The following is a 22,036-nucleotide window of genomic DNA, read 5'->3' on the forward strand; positions in this document are numbered from 1 at the left end:
GTATACCAAATGACAGTGTAGAACTGTCTCTGAAGGTGATATTTTAGAGTAATCTTAATTACTTTCCTATTTGTATTGTATTTGGGTCTCTGATCCTTCTGCTCAAACACAGAGTTAAAAGCTGTCCAAATAGTGTCATCATTTCATTGAAGGAAAAAATAATGTTCTAAAGCAACAGCCCAGAATATGAACACTTTCTGCAACCTCCTGGACAACCTTTGGTACTTGAACGTCAAATTGAAAGTTTTGTAATTACTTTTTCTACCATCAAAAGAACAGAACTGATATGACAATGAGAAACAAAACTACTGTCACATTTGAAGTAAATTAAAAAAATAAAAATCAAAGTGCACCTCCATCTACATCATATTCAATAAAAACTTGTTTAATATATTTCATTAAAACAGAACAAAGCCTTTCACACCTTCTTGGTTGACTGTAACCTCAGCAGTATTAAAATATAATAATTTTGCAAATGCATCAAGTTTGTGACAGTCAGATCTGCTGATATAATTGATGTATAATCATACGAGGTCATTCTGAAAGATTTTTCCTACAATTTAAGTTCAACAAAAGTGGGATACTTTTTGTTTTCCAATATCTGTTTAAGGTGGAAATGAAAGTACGGAAAGAATTTATAAAATGGAAATAGGGTTCAGTATATTACTCTTGGCATTATAGATGAAAAAAATGCAAAAATAATACTATGTTGTGCTTAGAAAAAAAGCCTTCAGTTTTAGTTTAAAAAAACCCCTTAGTTCATATTATGATTTTCCATCAGTCTTGTCTGAAGTATTATTTCTCCACATAATATATTAAAAAACCCAACAAAACAAAACAAACAAACAAACAAAAAAAAACCACCCCACACTCAAAAAAGGAAATTAATCTCCCAACTGAGGATTCTCAGGAGCAGTAGCAAATTTATTATTACAAACCGGATTAAAGTTCTGAATCTGAAGAAAACTCAGAAAAGTCTGCAGTAACTACTCTTTGTCTATATACATTTTGGTAATTTTAATGACTAAAATCAGAATTTTGTGCATCATCTTAAAAGTATAATGAAAGATCAATCTTTAATTATACATGTTTTAAGTGTAACATTGAAGTGTAACATAAGGATTATGCTTCATGTATCTTTGTTTTCTGACAAAAATCTACAAAAAAGTGTTTTCTAAAATGTGACATTCTTGCTCCAGACATGACAGGCTTAACCTATAGCATTGGTTTGGGAATAACATAATTTTGAAATAGTTATGTATTCCAGAAAGAATGTTGGCTTAATGAGCACTTAAAAATGCATATACTTTTAAGTATTGATCATGTGATTGAAGGCACATCAAACTAAATTGCTAGTGAGGCATTTTGTAAGAGAGAGGAAATATAGCAGACCGATTTCTTAATCGAGCTGTACTGTAAAGTAGTTAAAGATGAAATTGTAATAAATTAAGAAGCCATTCTTATTACTATTTTAAAATCAAACACTAAACAGGGTCACTAAAACTGTTGCCTTTCATGATTTATTTAGATTGTGCATAATTGTATTGTATTTCACAGAGGTAAAGGTCCCCTGAAGAACACATCAGATGTCATTAATGCGGCCAAGAAGATTGCAGAAGCAGGATCGAGGATGGACAAATTGGCACGGGCAGTAGCTGATCAGGTAAGCACAAAAATGAGCAGAGACATGATGTAACCTCTATCAATGAGTTATCTTTTGCAGGAAAATATTATCTTTACTTGTCAAAAAATTACCTGTTGAAAATCACTGCCTGGTTACTGATCTACCCATTGAATATAAGTTGCTGCTTCTGTACCAATCAGCTTGGGTTTTGCAGTACAGGAAGGTCATAGATGAGTCTCTCTAAACCTCAGAAATGCTTGAATTGTTCCACAGCCTCAATTCTGGACCCAGGTGATTGTATTAGAATTAGACTGATGTATTTCCTGCCATGAAAGCAGTAGAGACTTGGATGCTCTCTTACCCTTGCCATATGCTTAGAAATCCTTATATTCTTTTCACCTTGGTCTTCCAGCAATTTCCCCTCAATATAGCACTTTTCTTTTTCAAGTTTCCCTGGCTCCCTTTCTAATGCTTTGCATGAAGGTATTGTGCTTTCACCTTACAGCCCCATGCTCCATGTTCTAAGGGTCTGTGTCCTCAATCCCATTACCAAATTCATATCATAACTGGAAAGATAAGCTTGCTATATTCAGCTCTTTTCTTTCAAATTGAGTTATCTATCCGTTGGGAGAGCAAGAGGAAGCATCATATTAGAAGTCAAGAACCAAATTTTGAAACCAGGTTCTAGGTAGCTAATTGTAGATTGAGGCAAAGTAGATTTGACTATTTTTTCCCTTGTAAACTTCCTATAGTTATTTTCCTTTCAATCTCATCAGGAGAAATTTTGGTGGAAGTGGATATTGATAACTTCCCTGCCTCTAGTCTTTCTCTTCAAAATAAATACTTTTTTTTGTTTGTTTGTTTTTTGTTATTCAAGTGAGCATGTAAAAGCGTAACACATCCTGCCAGGGAATAGGGGCCAGAGTGGCAAGAAACCTGAAGCTGCCCATTTTCCTATAAACTCAGAAATTTTGGGATTAGGTTTTCTTCATTATCAGCAGGCATTTTTCCTGTAGTTAACCCATTCCAATCCTTCAGATGTAGCATCTGTTCATTTTAGCATAAGAAAGAAGAAATCCATCTGTCAGCTGATGAAATTCCTGTCTACAGTATTTGCAGAGGTGGAATATTTTAAAGAAAGGAAGACAGAGACTTACTATGCTTAGAATGCATTGGCTTGAGTTACATTTTAAATTTCAGAAGACTGTACCATGTACACTTTAATAATAAACAGTAAAATCACTATGAGAATGAAGTGTTTGTTTTAATGTTTGCACTTTAATGATATTTTACAGAACTTTGGAGACGTGTATGTAATTTAAACTCTTTATGGACAGTTGCATTTATAATTACTGTTCCAATGAGAGAGATCTTAAGTTTTCATTTGCTCCAAGGTACTTGTATTTAAAGCCTTGTCAGCTCTCTAGAAGTATTGCTTTAAAGTTCATTTCTTTCAGTTCATAGACTTCAAAAGCAAAGTAAGTATTTCTGTATTAAATTGTCACCAGTAGGGAGAAGAGATCTCTTAGGGATTCACGCCTGAACAATGTGGCAACTGTCTGAGAAACAGAGGCATTATAGCATTGCCATAAGTATAGAGCAGATTAAGCCTAACAGCCACAATGAACCTCCAGCTTTGTTTACTGTTAGTTTTAAAAGGAGAGAAAACAAGCAAACTGCTTTCAGGGTTATAGATGACAGTATATGCAACTACTTCACCACAAACATATCCTTTGCCAGCATTAGCTGTTGGGGCTAGAGCAGTCATCTCAGGTCAGAGGCTGTGATGCTGTTGACTCGTGTGTTCAATTGTATCAGGTTTTGTTTAAGTGTTCTGATAATGTTTTACGAAAATTGAGCATAAACTTTGTAAGATGCTAAAAAGACATAGCGTGGAATCTTTGTTTCTTAAGCTATACATTCAAAGAACATTGTCAGTCACACTTTGCTGGGTAGCCCCAAAGAGTAATTTACTGGAGACAGGCTGTTAGCAATGGACCCTTTCAGCAGTGTTTCATCACAGCGAATTACTGAGGTCTGTTCTCCTGAGGCAAGGCTTTGAATATTAAATACAAGAGTGTTGTTTATCCTGCTGTTGTTATTGTGGGGGATGATGCAGTTTCTATTGAGAGTCCCAAAGGCTATGAATAAATAGTACCTGGGCCTTTTCTAGTTATTTTGATTATAAAACTTTCAGTGAGTCTACCATATTTCACCTAATGTAATTTGTATCAAAGCACAATTGAGACACCCAGCATCCAAAACAGTGCAAGACTGTAGATAGCTTTCCATCTAGTATGAAGAGATATCCCTTAGACATGCAGAAAGACCAGCTAATCTCATTATGTGCTTGGGAAGGGCTGCCATACTGATGTCATCTGCTGAGAAACTCTGTAATACGTCACACTTTAGAAAATAATTTTCTTCTGGCACAGATTAAGGTATTTATGCATTAGCAATAAGTGTGCCAAATCTGTCAATACCAAACCCAAGCAGCCTCACTCCTGCCTCTCTGGTCCTTGGTGTGTCAGTAAGGGGCTTGGCTTCTGCCAAGTCTGAAGCAGAGCTGTGTCCTCTGAAGGTCTGCACAAATGCCAGAGAAGCTGGCAAGACAGCCAAGAGTTGGCATTAGAGTGGATGTAATCAGTCAGAACTGGGTTTATCTGGGCTTTAACTGGTCCATGTTGTGTCTTCACCTAGAAGACAACTTGGAGTTTCAGGTCAGACTTGGGCTTTTGGCTGCTCAATAGATTCTTCTGTTCTGTACAAACTGATAGCATAAGTGAAACTCCCTCACAAACATAGCAATCATATGATTTTCATTGTCTTTCATTAGTGGCTGAGAGAGAGGTTTCTTCTTTTTTCAAAAAGATATAAGGCATCTTCAGGTTACAATTTGTAAGTCTTGAGTTGAATGAAAGGTAGAGTTTGAGTTTTCACATTTCATCGTCTCATGTAAAGACGAAATGAAATGGATCCACCCAACACAAACACATTGCCACTATTTCTTCTGATTACTTCTGTGTAATCATATAAACTCTGCTGCATCTAAACAAATATTTCTTTTGTCTGTAGTGCCCGGACTCAGCCTGCAAACAGGATCTGCTAGCTTACCTGCAGCGCATTGCCCTCTACTGCCACCAACTCAATATCTGCAGCAAAGTGAAGGCAGAAGTTCAGAACCTGGGAGGAGAACTTATTGTATCAGGGGTAAGCTGGTATTTGTATTTAGCCATTTATGTCTCTTCAAAGGGAGAATTTTTGATGGCAATAATGTACAAAACAAAAATACAGTGATTCATAAGCAAGCTTTTTAAAATGTTATCGCCATTATTCCAGACCTTACAATAACATGCATAGAGCAATTTGATTTTCCAATTACCCTTTGTTTATACTAACCTTGTAAAGTCTTCATTCTTCCAAAAGAAAAGCAATTTCATAGCCTAGAAAGTCATTGCCAAGCTGGGAATATTATAATTATTTGGAGCTTTTGTATATTTGCTCATTATAAATCTTCTTTCCTTTGTTAGTACTGGTAATTTCCTTCCTCTGTGCAGATGCCAGCTCTATACGAAGTGCATATTGTTAAGATGGTGATGACTAATGGGATTTCATTCACTCAGGTTCCAATGCACACTAGGTTTAGCAAAAACTCTGGAAGGCCAGCAAAATATTTTAAGTTTTGATGCACGTGCTGTTTTCAAATACTATTGGCAAGCACAATGACTTTATACTCTAATTCCCATCCAGTTATCTCAGTTATTTTCAATGAACACTACAAACATTTTACGCACAATCTTTTTTAGAAATAAAGACAGGTATGTGCAGTAGCAGTAATATTATAACCTATGAATTTTCTACATTTTTAAAGTATTTTTTCCTTTCTTCTCCTAACATTGGACTCTGTGTCTCTGGGAGATTACTAGAACCAGGCAGTAGCAATTGCTGCTCTTCATGACTATCTTGTTTTGTTCTTTTAACTGATCACCCTAGTATTAGCCCCATGACACCTTTGATATCTTCTTACTCAAATACAGGCCACATGTATGTAAATGTATAATATGTTTCACTCTCCTGAGTGTATTTTTAAAATGACAGTGATTTGTGAGACCCAAGACACTTGAAACTTTGATACTTGAAAGATTGTTTTCACATGCAGTTTTGAAAAAGCACCCTTTCATTGTTTAAGCCCAATCAAGTACGAAGATTCCTAGGACAGTTAACGTGTGCCCTTCATTTCATCCATAACATTCCCCAGTGAAATCACTGGCCTTCCTCAAACATGTCAGAAGTCAGAGCAAAAGTTCTCAACTACACAACATTTTGATTTTTTGCAAAGCACTATAGAAGGTCTTAACCATTTGCCAGGCTTTCTTGGATCAAACATTCTGAAGTCATATATGCAATCCTAAAAGGAGCTGCTTAAATGTTCCTGTGTCTGTCCTGCAATTGGTCTTCACTTCTTGACGTATGTACGTATGTAATTTTAATACCTTGATCTTCCCACAGCAATGAAAAGATCCTCTTCCATTTTCCTGATATTAATGGAGTGATCTGACCTTGTATCGCTGACAGCTATGCTTCATAGTAAATGCTATGATCTTTTCTTACCTACTGCCATCTGGGTCCAGCTTTTCATACCCATTGAGTTGTCATATTCATCTATCTATAACAATTACCCAAACCAGTGCTTCTACCAGCTTGGCTTCTGTGGTTGTGTGTGTTTCTTTTCCAAGTCTTTTTATTCAGTGTATGTGGATGCTGAATAAGCCATTGTGAATCTCTAGCATCTATTCGTTACTGGAACATCACCATCCGTTGTAAAATTTAAGTGGCCGAACTGCTTGACTTCATCATTTCCAGTCTGGCATTGTTAGCATCTGCTGCTTTCCAGGATTCACCACCATTGTGTTTCTGTTTGGTTGGGTTTTTAAAGTCAGTTGCAGATAAAGAAAAACTAGCTTCAGCCACAGAAATTATTTGGGTCTGTTCCAAAGACTCAGTAGTGCTGACATACAGAAAATTTTAAGATTGCCGAGCTTTCTTCTTCTGCTGTTGCTCTGAACAGGAGGTGGTATAGAGAGTTGAACTCCTGTGCATCCCTTTTTGAGAGCATTATCTTGTTATGTGGTATAACACACAGTACAGTGCTTCCCTAGTAGCATTTTCCAAGCTGTTTGTCTTCAAGGTGCTGGGTACTGTATGCTCCTTTGCTATCCAGAGATCTGATATCCAAGTGCACATCTACATCTGCTTGTCTACTTGCTGCTTCTGCTTCCATATTCTTCTTCATTTTCTCTTGGATAGCCAATTACAAATAAACAGTATTTTATTTACATTAAAATGAAATACCATTATTTGGCAACTTGCATACAGTACAATGTTAGAAAGACAATAGAAACCCAGAAATCAAACTTCCCAACCTATGACTACAGAAGTAAGTTTATGTGACTGCACTATATTTAAGTGTTTTGATGTAAATATCAAGTGCCCGGATGATTATTACAATGTTGTAATTTACTACTGTGTTTACAAAGAAACACAGTATAGCTAAGATTGACCCAAAATATGAATTATGATTCAGAACTATTATGGGGAGTACAGTCTCTGCTTGAATTTTTGCGTTATCAAGAATATTAATAATATTTATAAATGAAATGTATGCATATGTATGTATGAATCTATGTGTGGGCATATGTATGTTTATGTAAAAAGGAAAGAGACATAAAACCAATTAAAACCTAAAAGACAGATGAAAGGAACCCTACAGTTCTTACAGTTCTGTTAGAGAAAAATGTGTTGCAACAACTTCAAAAATACTGTGTACATAACATATAATGAGCTATATATCCTTTGGTGGAAGTTCTATTTCTTTTTTCCCCACAAGACTCAGTAGTTCAGTATGGTTTATCTCTGAAAATAAGCATAAAGCTGATCTTGTTTGCTTTTTACTCTATAGAGTGATATGATACTAGCATAGCATATGAAGGGATTCTTTTTTGGCATCATTGACTTTGCTGCAAACAGGAAAACAGATCAAAAAGTAAGCAAATGTCACACTCCTGAAGTGTAAATTATTTCAGTAAAGCACTCACTGTTATTTTTCCCTTTCTTTCTTCCATTCCTTTTCCCCCAGCTCTTTCTCTCTTTTGATCTTTCCCATCAAATTCCCTGCATGCAGATAGCAAAATTATTTTCACCAGATAAGCAAGATCTGGCAATTGAGAGTTAGCATTAATCAGCATAACTTTATTAATATCAATGGAGCAAAGCCAATTTAGATTATCTGTTAATTCAGTCCTTTATGTTGCAAAGCGAAAATCAATTCCTGATTCCAGTTGAGTTTTGAAAACTAAAATAGAGAAAAACTATATGATACCTGTTCTTCAGTGTGGAGCCTTGTAAACTTGAAGAATATTACAGGGAAGAAAGTAAAGAAAAGGGGTGAGGAGGAAGTTAGATAAAAGCAAAAAAAGAATTAATATTTAAAAAATGGAAAATATTTTTTTAATTTCTAATCTATGTAGATAATACCCTTTTTCCTAATAATAGTGTTTTTGACGATGGTCCATAAACAAATAGATGTTTCTGTAATTTTAAATTTGAATATTCAATTTCTAACTCTTCTCTAAGAATAAACAACTTTCTTTACAAAAATCACAGACTATAAGCACTTCAAAATAATTTTCTTTCTCTCTTGCCTTAGTTTATTTAATGTAATGTATGTTTACTTCATAATCAGTTGCACTATTGTATTGGAATGAATCCTCTGAGGTGCTGAGCATATGCTACTCTCAGTGAAGTAAATATCATTTACATATATTTCGCTCTTGCTGATAGATAGCCTTTTTGTGCTAGCTGCTTTTGTTGAGTAGTGTTGGTTTTAACCACGATGTTTGTTATTTGGATAAAAATTCAGACTTCTTCTATCTCTAGGGCTGCTTTATTTTTTTAGTGTTTCTGTCCGACTTGTTAGCTAGGCCATTACAATAAAACAGATCTATATATTCATTTCTTACTCTAGAATAAATATCCACTTGTTCTGTTTACTGCTGCTCTGAAGCTAACCAGCTCATTTACCTACTACCCATTTAGGCTATGAACTTGCATTTTTTTAAATTCTTGTTTATGTTAGTACATAAGTTAGTTACTAGAGTCTTCCCTGCAGATTAAAGACAGAATCTAAGACAATCCCTTATCCAAGGCAGCCCCCTATCATGTTGTTTTGATATAGAGCTCCACAGATACAATCAGCTGTATTATCAGAAAATTTGCTCAAAGAGTCTTAAACTTCTGAGCCAGGTAGATATGCAGTGTCACACAGAGTAACAGCCATATACCTTTGAACACTGTCCAAAAATATTGAATCAACAGCCAAAGCACAGTCCAAACATAAACTTTATCTGGGTCCAGTTTCCAATTGTTTTCAAATGCCTATTTATATTTGCATAATAGGCTCAGCTACTATACTAAAAGAAGTATTCTTATAATCTTTATATATTTATAATTCTTATAACATGTTGATCTTGGTGAATTTAAGTGAGGGCTTTGGGGGAAAGGAAGGTAAAAAGGCTGGAGCCTCCATTAAATTTGGGTAGGATGTTATGAAAATTCCTGGACTGGGAGGTTGGTTATGTAAAAATCTTAACAGATATGGGATATACTTCAAAATAATTGTATGTTTGTTCTTGAGTAGTGATAAGAATAAGGTAACTGGAAATAGCTAGTCATCAAAAATGAATGAGCCTCATTATTTATCACAAAATAATAGTGTGCATCCAGCAGTTATTTCAGGTGAGCTGGCAAACAGTTTCCCTACCAATTCTGCCAATGGATCTTACATCTTTTAAACCAAAATGGTTTAAAGGTCCTTCTTTTCTTTCATTTAAGCCCAAATCACCATAAACTACCTTGTGCTGTAAAAGCAAGTTGGTACGTGTATGGCCAGTGAAGTATCATAAGTTGCTACTTACGAATTCTATAGACTCAAAGTCAGGTGATTTGAAGTTCACCTGCTATTAAAAGTGAGTAAGGCTGTCTTTCATAGAATTTGGATTAAGAGCCTATGCATAAACAGTTATTTAAGAGCCACTGATGTGTTATTTCATTTCCCCGCATCAGAAAGCCTTTCTAGAGTTTTTTCTTTGTTTTCAACTAGGCAATCAGGGAGAACCTTTACATTTAAAATTCTTATAGAGTATGGAGAAAGTGTTGTTTTGGAGTTTGGTAAATAAAGCAATTTAATACCTCCTGAATCAGGCAAAAAATTAGCACTATGTAAAAAAAGGTTTGCTGAAGGGAGAGTTGGACAATGGACAAAACTGTAGGATTCCTTTTATTCAAGATTCTCAGGAGAACAAAAAGGTTACTCCTGTTACTTAGCTAGCAAAAAAATAAGTTTTACTGTTAATTTATATCAGACATGGAAGAATGCTACATGAAGTTTACTCACAGGAACAGTCTGACAAAACCAGACTTTCTAGATATTTCTAGGCTGCACTGCCTGGATTGGCAAGCTGTCAGTGTTTTCAGTAGAAAACACCTGAGCTAAGACCTAGCTGTCATTAATGATTGATATCACTAATAGAAATTTTGTGGTTTTTACTGCTAGTGATTCAATTTATTTGGAGCTGAGGGTAAGAGCAGTTACACCTAAATAATTGCTGTGTTCATGTTTCTTGGACAGTGGATGCCCAAAGAATTATGCACCACAAAGAAGTGATACAGTCCTATGTCTAAGCTGACATCATTGCAAGACAAGGGTTTGGGTTATGGCAATACATGACAATGGATATAACACAAGTGAATATACTCAAATTGATAAAGAGAAGAGAAAGATGGACCCATGGACCCTATAGATAATCACTAAACTGCTTATGATTTGATTTTTATGATTTTCTTGTTTAATTTAATAATTTAGGTGTGGTGGTTTTTTTTTTAATTTTGTTTGTTTGTTTTTTGGTTTTGGGGGGGTTTTGCAAGTTGTTTTTCATGTTTACCCACAAGACTATAGTAAACATTTAGAATGGCTAAAAGGGAGTTTGGAAATATGAACAGTATATCATATGTACTAATGCTGAGAAAATAATGTAAGATGGGACTGATGGAATTATATTTGTTTACAATGGAGTTGGTGGACAGGAGTTCTGTTTTGAGACATGGAATGAAAGCAGTGGGTAAAGGAGAGGACTTTGGAAGTAATAAGGAAGTAAGCCAAGGAACTTGAAATATGACATATGAAAGAGTCAGGAAGAAAAAGCCCAACCAAAAGCAAGATAGGAATATGAAATCAAAGAATTGCAGTCGTGGAAAAGGAATAAGATAAACTCAGGACCATAAAGTTGGTTGGACTCCACAATAATATCTACTCTTCTAGTAGGACAAGTGAGGAGACAAAATAAAAAAGTAGGGTCTTTATTTCAGGCCTGAAGTTACCACTGTAAAAAGACAGCTTCCAGAACAGGAAGGCTAGGGCTAGGTGGGGAAAGTGAGAGACTTTATTTGCAGTGTATATTCAACTAGCTCAGGGCATCTGCTTTGGAAGAAATGAAGGAAATGAAAAATACAGGGAGACATTTCAGCTGTGCCTTTTGGGATGGGGATATATTTAACTAACCTCTGCATATGTGTTTGAATGTATGCAGACATATTGATATGTGAGAAGGTAAAATAAAGCCATAGTAAGTGTACTATGTTCTAAAATTTATGGCTACATGAAGCATGTGATAATTCTAAATATACAGGTTTTGATAAGCCTTTATCTGGAACAAATTGGTTTTTAGCTTTTCTATTTTTTACTAACAAAGGAGTCTTCAGCTCCTGCTGGCATAGGCTGTATCCCTCAATACATTGTCCAAAAAAGGGACTACCTGATGATGTGGTAAAATAAAAAAATTATCATCAGGACACTGAGGTAATTTACTACTCCTAAAGGATAAAGGCATCAGTGAGTTGTGCAGGTTAATCAAAATGAGTGCTAGTAAAAACCCTCATGGTCGTATATTCATTATGTATGATGTATTTTATGGAAACACCATCTTAGAGCTTTTTGAAAGTTAAAACAGTGAAGAATTCCTAATTACCCTATGAAACACCTCTAAGATGGATAGAAAAAAGAAAAAGACATAAACAGATTATCTGTAGTGGTTCTAAAACCATTTACAATACCTCCTCCAAATATGTAACAATAATAAAGATTTAGTTCATTAGATTAATTTCATCTGTTGCTTCCCAGTAAAAGTACTGTGGTCTAGGAAGCCCAGAGGGTTTATGCAGTTGGCATCTTTGGAGGGATTCAAGTCCCAGGGAGACATTGCAGCAGCTGAGTGGATCTACTGTTGGTAATGAACTCATTTCAAGTTGAAGGTTGTTCAAGAGACCTCCAGAGAGCTCTTTCAAGTGACGTTTATACAGCATTTTGATTCAGTTAAGTGAAAGATCCCATAGGATCTTATTTCTACATCTGTGAGTTCACATGGTTTTATAACCATTTGCCTTTATAACTTGATTGGACAATAATATCCTGAGCTTTGGGCATCTGGGGGATCATAAGCATGTTCCACATAAAGAATAAAGAATATCACAAAACTTTGGAAAGGTTGATTTGTTTTTGTTAGTGTTATGGTTATGTCTTCAAGCAGCTGAGTGAAGGTGGTTTGGTGGTGGGCAGAGTTTACATTATGTAAGGAAAAGCAGATGAATGAGCTTAAGACAGAACTGAAAATTTCAACAAAAAAAATAATGAAATAATCTCAGTTCTTTTGAAGCTACAATGGTTTGATATAAGGCTATTTGCATGACTAAGATAATACCTCATTGTATACAAATGCACATGGAAACACACATACACATAAATATGAAACAATATATCCTGCATAAATGGAAAGATGTTATCTAGAATTTCATTTGCAAGGCAAAATCACACTGCACTTGTCTTTATTAGAATATATTCATGGAGACAAGAAGCATGCACTCCACCTATATGTCTATATTTAGTAGATTAAAATTTAGACGGGTCAGATGTTTATCCTTATTAAGAAACATTTTGGCTACAGGGAACATGTTCTTTGCTTTATCCAGTAGCAAATATTCATGAATTTCTGAAGATTACATTTACTGAAATTTCTCATTAGAAGAGTTTGCTGCAAAGAAAAACATTTCTGATACCAAATGATGTTAAGCCATTTAATTCCATGAGAGCAAAGCAAAGTGTTATGGATTCAAGACTGAGGCCTGAAACACATATGAACATAGAAAAATATTAGAGAATTGAAGGAAGTACTAATGTATATTCTTCATTACATACTGCATTTGTTTTAAAAATAGTAACCACTCTAAAATCCAAAGCCCACCTGCTACAGCAGTTATAGTTTCAGTTCAGCTTGTTTTCGTATTCCAGACCATGATGAATGAGATGGGAAGAAAATGAGAACATTATGGCTTTCTGATACACAAATTGCACCAGCCCTGCAATAATTAGCAAGGCCTAGAGAACATTCTAACGTACCCTGAGGTATGGTCCTAAAGGACTATTCCTGTAAAAAATTACTATAAAGAAAGAAAGGACTTCAGTGCTGTCGCATGTTCACTTCTTTTCCTGTCTTACTGCCTTTAAAGGAGGTAGTTTGGAGCCAAGCTTCACTATTTTGTATTAAATAAGAATTCTTTTCCCTTGGGGCATTCTCAGTTGGCCTCCTTCATGCACAGCATAGGTTTGCTAATAGGTACATCCTGAGGCTTTAAATAAAAATTATTAGGTTTGTTTCTTGCACATGGGAATTATGGAGAACTGAACTTACATGATGACAGATTTAACACAGAATAGGAGATTTTGGACTGTTTCTTATACAGAAGTACATCTTTTAGCTCTTGCAATTATTTAACTTCTTGATTTGGGTTGTGGTAAAACTTAGTCTCACTTCTAAAAATACTACCAGATGATGCTTTTACAGATATTAAAAGAATAACAACTTCAGTTCAGACTCATCAGTTTCTTTGACTTTAATTATGGTTCTTGACAACCTGTGTTGCAGATGAGTAACACACAGAGAAATACTCACAGACAAGAAGACATACCCTCAAGGGAAAGCATCAACAGGTTTTTCCAGCCAGAACAGAATCAATTGCAAATACTGAACAAAACACCTTACAACAAAATATTTAATAAAACTCACAATAGGAACATATTTCCTTTAAATGTAGGACACTATAATAGCCTTTAGGAAGGGATCAAACTGCGTGAGGAAGTTTAAAATTTGCCTTATATCTTTAACCTCTGAAATATTTTTTTCCACACTTGGAGCACATTATTATTACTCTTACTATTATTATTTATGAACCTCACAGAGGAAAGAGAAAAATATGCTTATTCTTATATCACATCATTAATCTTACATAACTGATAATCAGCTGCATCAACAAAAATTATTTCTTTTGTATAATGTATTGAAGATATTGATATGGAATCAAAGTAAAAACCTATCCAGTATCAGAAAAATCAGTCCTAACCTCTTACCATTAAATATTCTTAAATGCTTTCTTTTAACATCAATTCTTTATAATTCTGATTAATACATCATCAAAGTACCTTGTGAACTAGGTTACCAGGGTAGGCAATAGTATCACTAGAAAATAAGATGAAGCATATAAGTGATGTGTCCTAACTCTCGTCAAAGACCAAATTAGAACTCTATAATTAGAGCATCAGTATCATTCAAAATACTGCAGAAGCATTTTCATCTTTTTTTATACCGGCAAATAGTTTTAGCATTCCCTTTGTCAAATGATTAAGGAAGTTACAGTTTTACTCAGTCTCAGATGGGATGTTACATGTTTCAGCATTCAGCTCAGATAATAAGCAACAAAGATTTTTCCATTTGTCCATCAAGATGATCCACTACAGCAACAGGACATCTTTGGGCCGGAGGTGGGTCTGTGTTAAGGTCTCAAACTTTTATGGTGTGCATCAGCTTGGTATTTTTACGGATTTTTTTCAATCTGTTGTTTCAATTTCTTAAAATATATCCGTTTTTACCTTCTGTAGGTCTACTGGTAGTGCATACAATGTTTCTGCACCGTTGGTACTCTTCAGCTTGTCACAGCTTTGCTGTACTCAAACTTTATAGAAAGCAGCCACTGGTACCTTGTGGTGCCTTCCCATTCCAAATCGTCTGTCCATCTTTTTAAGCAAGAAAGCAAGCACTTTGTTGTTTTGTGTGATAGATCTTTGATGTCAGAGTGAACATGGACCCTTTTTTTATATATAGTCTATATATATATAGATTTCTGGTGCCTGGGTGCAAGTGTTTAAATCAATGATTTAATCTGCATTCACATGATTGTCTTATGCTGTTAGGCTTAACTTCTGTCCCTTAAGAAAATACTTTATAGTAAATTGTTCACTTACTGTCTCTCTGTATTTCCATGCATTCATTTAATTAATCTCAGTTGTATTCCTTGGAACACTTGGAATATTTCCCTTTTTTCTTGAATGTACATAAATTTAAAAAATGTTTTCGTTCAGGTATATTCTTTCTCTGCTTTTGTTAAATGTTTAGGCCAGTAATGTATTCTTGTGTATGTTCATGGGTCAGTCATCTTTTTTGCTCTTCCCTTAATTTTCCCTTTATCAACTACAGATATCGTACTAAGGAGGTCAAAATAATATTTCAGATTGAACAGTGCTAGCCCCAAAATACTATCCAGCATATTATCTTCCACCTAATCTATTGAACTTTTTGTATCACATTATCATGATGGAATCTGCTATATTTCTCCATATTTCTCATCTTGTGTTGTTACTGGAGAATATTCTTGGCCGCACTCTCTTCCAGGATTTAATTGTGCTACTTCCATACATTTCTATTCCAATAAAATATAATTTATTTCTTTATAGAACATCTTAGAACTGCTACTACAAGTGTAATATTTCTCATATTTAAGGCTACATCCTCTGGCCATCCTTATCTTTATCAGAATGAGCAATCCTGCTTAGGCTTCATAAGGTCTAGTGGTCACAGTAGTTCAAAATATATTCCTACTTTATTTGGCAAAAACAAGTGTGGTGCAATATTCAAGTCATAGGTTACCTAAGTCATGAATTAACTGAATTCCACTTGGTACCTTTTACCATAAAACCCTTTAAAAATTCAATTTTTCTTTTCTATTTGGCAGACTAGTAGGCATACATGTTAATAAGGAGTAGATGAAAAACAAGGTACCAGAAACCTTTTTTCTTCCCACTATCTTCATACATACAAATAGTTTGAAATCAAGATGAGGTAGTGAGAAATCAGACAGACATATGTTTAATTCAATTATCAACTGAAATTCACAGCACTATCATCACTTTGCATTACTCAGATGCAGCCTAGTTTTGCATTGTGTTCCTGAAGTTATTTATCATCTTTAACAGTCACAACAGCTCTTAATTTAGTCTACTGGACTAGCTGATTTGTCGAGGTTTAAAATCCACAAATATACTGGTTTAAAGCTGCATCTTCAGATACTGCAGGATTAGGTTATGATCAAAGTTTCAACAGTAAAGAAGAAAAGTACTTCTGTTTTTAGGTGAAGTGACTGGTACTAGGCATTAGTCACAGAGTTTCTTTTTTTAATAGGAGGAAAGGAGAGAAAAACAGAGCACACAAACAGAACAGGGAATACACATTAATCGTTACTAAGACTGAAAAAATAATCATTATTAGGTTAGAATTTACATGATGATTGTAGCAACAAAAAGCTTAAGGGAAAACTTCAATATTAACTCTGTGTGCTTATAATACATGCTCTTCAAAGAGATTTAAGAAGCAATAATTTTTCCTCTTCCAAAAGGCAGGATCTTATGCTAGCACTCTGTAATGGCACTGAATAGTCCCCCATTCTCTAAGCAGTTTCATTTAATTGAGAGGTTTAACAGCGTATACTTTTTTTTTTTTTTTTTTAATTTTAGTATACAGCTAGGTTATTATGAAAATACTGGTGGATAATATAAGCAATTATGTTTACTCTCAAACCTGCTTTTCCAGAATTTGGATGATAAAAATTCCATTTATAATAAAGTAGAATGAATATCCCATTTTAAGCCCTCCAGTTTCAATTCTTGGAAAATTATTTGGGAAAAAATAATGTGCTTCAGCCTATAAGGTTGTCATTGTCTGAAAACGTACAGTGTTGAAAAACATTACCTCTTTGAAATTTTGTTGATATTTTCTGGAACTTTAAAGTGTGCTCTGTAAATAAATGTATGCCCAGATTTTTTATACTTCCCTCACTTGTTCTTTCAGCACAGTTTGCCAGTTCTCATTTTCAATGTGAAAAAAATATAATTCTTTCCTGACCTTCACGTAGTGATGTTGGTGGCCTGTCCTCTGGCTTACTCAATTACAGGGCAGCTCAGAGGTGTGGACTGTCTAATGTTTATTCAGCACGGGTGGACACAAGTGTAATTCCAGTTGTAGTCACTGGAATTTCAGCTGCTTGCATCAGTGTTTATGTTTTTGTGCAGTTCGGCTGTTCAAAACCATACACAAAATTGTGCTGCTTGGAGGTCTTTTAACCAATTTGATGCTCAATCTAATGTCAATCAGATTTTAATGTGGATAGAGTTTTCTATCCTCTCTGGTTTTCATCAAAAGGTGCCAAATTTTATACCCTTTCCCAATCAGCAAACCCTGTAGGGCTTGCATGCTTAACCTGTGCTATGGGAGCAAGTGAGAGGAACCAGCAGACAGCGGGGTCACTCATCGTGGAAGAGTCCCTGTTTCCTTGACCAAGCATAGCTCCTTCAGCACATGTTTTCCTCTCTCCTCACCTCTACGCTACGGCACAATATTTCCCTTGCTCTCTCTCTCACTATCTCTTTTCTGTATCTCTCGGAAATCAGACTGGAGTTCAGAGCACTTTCACTACCTTTTATGAGGTAGAGTGTGATGTCATAGATGGGGGCAGGGCTAGTCAACTTTCTACCCACCCACCCACCTGTGCTGAGGGAGCTACGCTTGAGACCGGAAGCAGTGACTCCTCGACGGTGAGTAACCTCCTGTTTCATATCTGTCTTTATAGATTGGGGGGTGGAGGGAAAAGACATGAGAATGGGGGATATTTTTGTTGTTGTTGTTGTTAGCTAGCTTTTTTTATTGTTTTATAATTAACCAAAAAATTAAACATAACCCAGAATGAATTGCATGTCTTATCTTAGTCACCTGCAAAAAATTATTTCCTTCCTCTTCTGAAGTCCTAGAGTTAATGTCATCTGTAAAGCAATGATCACCTTTGTTTGCAGAGGTGGCCCATTTACTGGAGATTAAACTGATCCTTCGATGTTTATCTTGCATTGTGAAAAGGCAGGCTCTAGTCCCCTTGAACTCAATTACTAAGCTTCCATTAATTTAATTACAGTAGTGCTGGGCCATAATTTTTATAAAGTACTTTGTGATTAAAGATAGATGGTGTTACATTTGTCATTATTAACTGTGGATAATGCCTGTTTATACAGCACAAGATTTTTATTCTCTATATTCTCTGTTACTGTTTTTATTTGCTTTATCTAGAATGTTTATGAAGCTATGTATTAACAATAGGCCAATTATAAAGCCTATTTTGTAGATGAAATAAAATTCAAAAGTAAGTTGTGGAAGATGTAAAATTAAGCAAGAAATCCCCAGAAGATGTAACTGAGATTTAACCTTTGAAATTATAAATTGAAGCGTTTTATTTTTTTTCTTGTGATAAGAACTGTGGGCAGAAATATTCTAACTGAATTTCTTCGTGTTTTTCTTGTGTCACTTCCTAAACATTACTATTTTACTTTAAAGCACTGTCTTATTACTTGTTTCCCTTGGCCCCAAGTATTACTGCTTCACTGTTTTAATATCCCTCAGCATTTAAAAAAAGACAAGATGGACTACAAAGATCTTCCTTTCTTGTTCTGCCTCTTGGGTATCTATTAAAGCTGTCACGGTGTCAGAGCTCTCATATTGAAGGGCAGAAGAAGGACCGCATGAAGATTTTGGCCCCTAGGGATGCTGCAAATATTGCTGTTCTTTTTCATTTAAAGCTCTTTACCAGCTCTGTGTGGGGTCTTGTCATATCTCAGTGAAAGGCACTAAAAGGCAGAAACGCATACTCTATAAATCAAAGAGAGTGCGATCACAGCCTTTTCAGTGGAGATGGTCCATAGTCTGATTGATGAAGTGTGATTTAGTCTATTTTCAGGTGACTAGGTGGCTTTGAGGCAACAGGTATAGGATGCGGACCATTCCATCTTCTGGTTAGCAGCATGTATTGGGGATTGATCAGTAGCGATAGATAGATATTCCTCCCTGATGTCTCAGTGATGCTCTTTCTATCAATGCATAGGAGAGTTGAATGAAATTCTGGGAGGATGAAAGTCTTGGTTACAAAGTTACCAAAACTTTCACTAATGACAGCTTCCCTTCCTGTCAGAGAGAAAAATAAGGATGAAGAATAGAAAGCTTGGCTCCCTGACAGGTGCTAGCTTTTCTAGCTTTGAATAATGTATGCAAGGAATTTTATTACTACTGCTTATTCCTTTAGTAAATCAATGAAGTCTCCAAATCTATCCTTTGTAAGACCAAGAATTTGTCTGTCAAATTTAGCTTCCTTAACAAACTTTGATCTCTCTGGTAGGAAAGGAAGAGCAAGTAAGTCAATCTCTAATGTTTCACTGGGAAAACTTTATAGGAATTGCTGCTGTTAAAGACAATTTGAGTTTTTTTCTTTCCAGAAGCAAATGCTTTGAGGTAAAATTTAATTTAGATCCTAAGCACATCCTTTGCTGATGAGTTTACAGAATTGTCTTTGCACATAATTGTGCTTCATAATGCAGGAGGCTAATTTTTGCACAGAATTGGTAAAATGTAATGACCAACTATACAATGCCCCTACTCTCGCTTCAATGATACAAAAGTATTTTTGTGGCATAGAGAGGGAAAATATTTTTTTAAGTGATGGAAGGATTTAGAAAAGGAAATCAGAATTGGTATCATTCAGTAATTCTGGTGAATTAGAGACCGTGCTCAGCACTGAGGGGGTATTGTGGATGTCAGTGGCTTACTTTAAATCCAAAGAAATTTGCTCTCTAAATTTATTTTATAAGATGAACAAATTAGCAGCTGGCTGACATGTATGGGGAAGGAGTTTGTAGAGGGAATTATATTCAAAATGACATAAACTGTTGTGGTAATTAACCTGGAATCTGTCTGTGCCAAATCTAATAACAATTTTTTGTCCATGCAACCCCAGGATGTGAATTTGCCTGAATAACTGAACACTGGGAGAATAAATAGCCTAATTTTATATTTACTGAGCTAATTCCCCTGTTAAATAATTTTATAGGCTTCTATGATTTTAAAAAAAATTAAAATGTCTAAAGTGCACAGATTCCTGCATTTTACAGCTTTGCCTTAAATATGTATTCAGTCAATTGCAGTGTTTGTTTTAACTGCACACTGTTTACATGTACATAAATTAAAGTAAAATATTATAAGGCCTAGGTTTCAGCTGACTTAATTTAGTGTGTAATATGAAAACTTTCAAAGCAAATATCTAGGCAACTTCCTCCAATATATGCTAATTTAAATGTGCTAAACCTTCGTAAGAGTTCTGCAAACAGGAAGTTACTTTACAATAAGGCAGGCTTAAAAATTGTGCTGTTTTCTGTTTGCAAGCATAGCGTGTGTTACTGACTCAAAGCAAAACCAGTAACTAGTATATTTATACCCATATAGCATACTGGAAAGGGGTGAGCAATACTTTAATGATTTAAGATCATATGTAGGCATAAAACATTTTTTCAGTATAATTAAGATGGCTATGTAACATTCCCAAATTTTTGGTATTTGCCAGGCTGATTTCTTTTAAAAGTTGAATTAAAACTTTGTGGGTTGGTTCTTACCTTCTTTTTCTATATGAGAAGTGAGGGAGAGCTGTGAAATGCACCATCTGTTAGCAAACCATGTCAGCTGGCAGATAGATGCTTATCACCCTGCCCTCTCTCACTGCAGTTTTAGGCTGGTATAACACCATTGACTCAAAATGAATTACTTTTGATTTAATTTTGCTTAAGCAAAATAAGTCACAATGATAGTGCACAGCATTCTAAAGGACTCTTCGTGTTGATTTGAAGTACAGCCCTTTTAAACTTTGGCCTCAGTTCATTTGAATTGTCAACAAAAACGCTCAATAGCTCTTGGGCCGAGTATAGTGGTTGGAGGCAAAACTAGGACTGCCTTAACACCATGGACTTTCTGTTTCTGGGACAATTGCATCTCAAAGACATTAAACATGATTCTGTTCAGTCATAATGCTTTGGATTTTTACCAGTCCCATCTGAGTGTCTCAAAGCAAACATGATGGTGTACCCTTGTAAAACTGAAAACAGAAGCAAATATTGTCATTGCTTCCCTTCTGGAAATGAGAATACTGAGCCACACTCCAGGCAGAAAAGACCTATAGAATCGTGATGAGTTTCAAACACTACATCCTCCTTCAAGACTCAGTTAATTTTCAAGACCAGCATTTCTGTCTTCCATTCTATATTCCAGTTTTCACTCTGGATGGCCAAATAAAAATAAATTAAAAAAACAGGAGAAAGTTCACTGTAGTTAAGAAGTACAGTTGGAAAAAAAATAGTTGGAAAAAATCTTGCAGTAACAGTAGGAGGCTACCCCACTCAAGTTGTGCAAAATATGCGAGTAGGTCTATGGTGTAAAGAAAATGAGTATTTTATTATTCAGTAAGATTTTACTTGAATTATGGAGAATTTTTGACTATTTATCTCCATTGCTATATGGAGAGTAATTCATCTAGCCAAGTGTAAACATCTATATCTGAGATGTTCACTCCAGGCTTCCTCTATAATTAGTAGTGATCAATGGCCATTTATAGAGAGTGGGATATTCTTGTTTCAGGTAGATGCTGACAACTGGTTAGATTTAGTAACATCTTAAAAAAATTACAGAGACATGGGCAGGTGAATTAAACCATGTATTCAGACAAGCATAGAGTCAGGGGGTTTAGCTCTGGGGGTCTTTTGATGGTTTATATTGATATATAAGTGACGTAAACTTTCTATGAATTTTGCTGTTGGAGAAAGGAAACTGCCTATTTTTTCCTGGACATAAATATGTAAATTGGTTTTTTATCTATATAAAGTAGATCTCTTGGGGCCCCAATCTCATTAGTTTCTGTAGGCTGGAGAGACTGATGTGTTTGTAGTATGTGGTTTTCCCACATTTGACACTTCTGGGAATCAAAAGAGAAGAATTAAGGAAATCAATGTCAAAAATGTTCATTAAGTTTGTTGGAATTCTTGGACTGTTGGGTCAAATCCAAGGACAAATATTTTGTAGTTGTTGAGCATCTCTGCCCAGATTCACTGTACTGTCTTTA

General features: G+C 35.3%; 1 protein-coding gene across 2 annotated transcripts in view; it reads left to right on the plus strand.

Annotated features, from left to right (window-relative positions):
• CTNNA2 (catenin alpha 2) overlaps nt 1–22,036 on the plus strand; it is a 513,312-nt gene that overhangs the window by 478,283 nt on the left and 12,993 nt on the right. Inside the window, exons 16-18 of one of the 2 annotated variants that reach the window (XM_055797148.1) lie at nt 1,558–1,663; nt 4,700–4,834; nt 17,508–17,651. In XM_055797148.1, coding sequence (XP_055653123.1) covers nt 1,558–1,663; nt 4,700–4,834; nt 17,508–17,651 — 385 coding nt within the window. The remainder of the gene's footprint in view (nt 1–1,557; nt 1,664–4,699; nt 4,835–17,507; nt 17,652–22,036) is intronic. The other variant, XM_055797149.1, reaches the window with a different exon arrangement.

This window comes from Falco peregrinus, chromosome 2 (genome assembly GCF_023634155.1).
Source record: "Falco peregrinus isolate bFalPer1 chromosome 2, bFalPer1.pri, whole genome shotgun sequence".
NCBI lineage: Eukaryota > Metazoa > Chordata > Aves > Falconiformes > Falconidae > Falco > Falco peregrinus.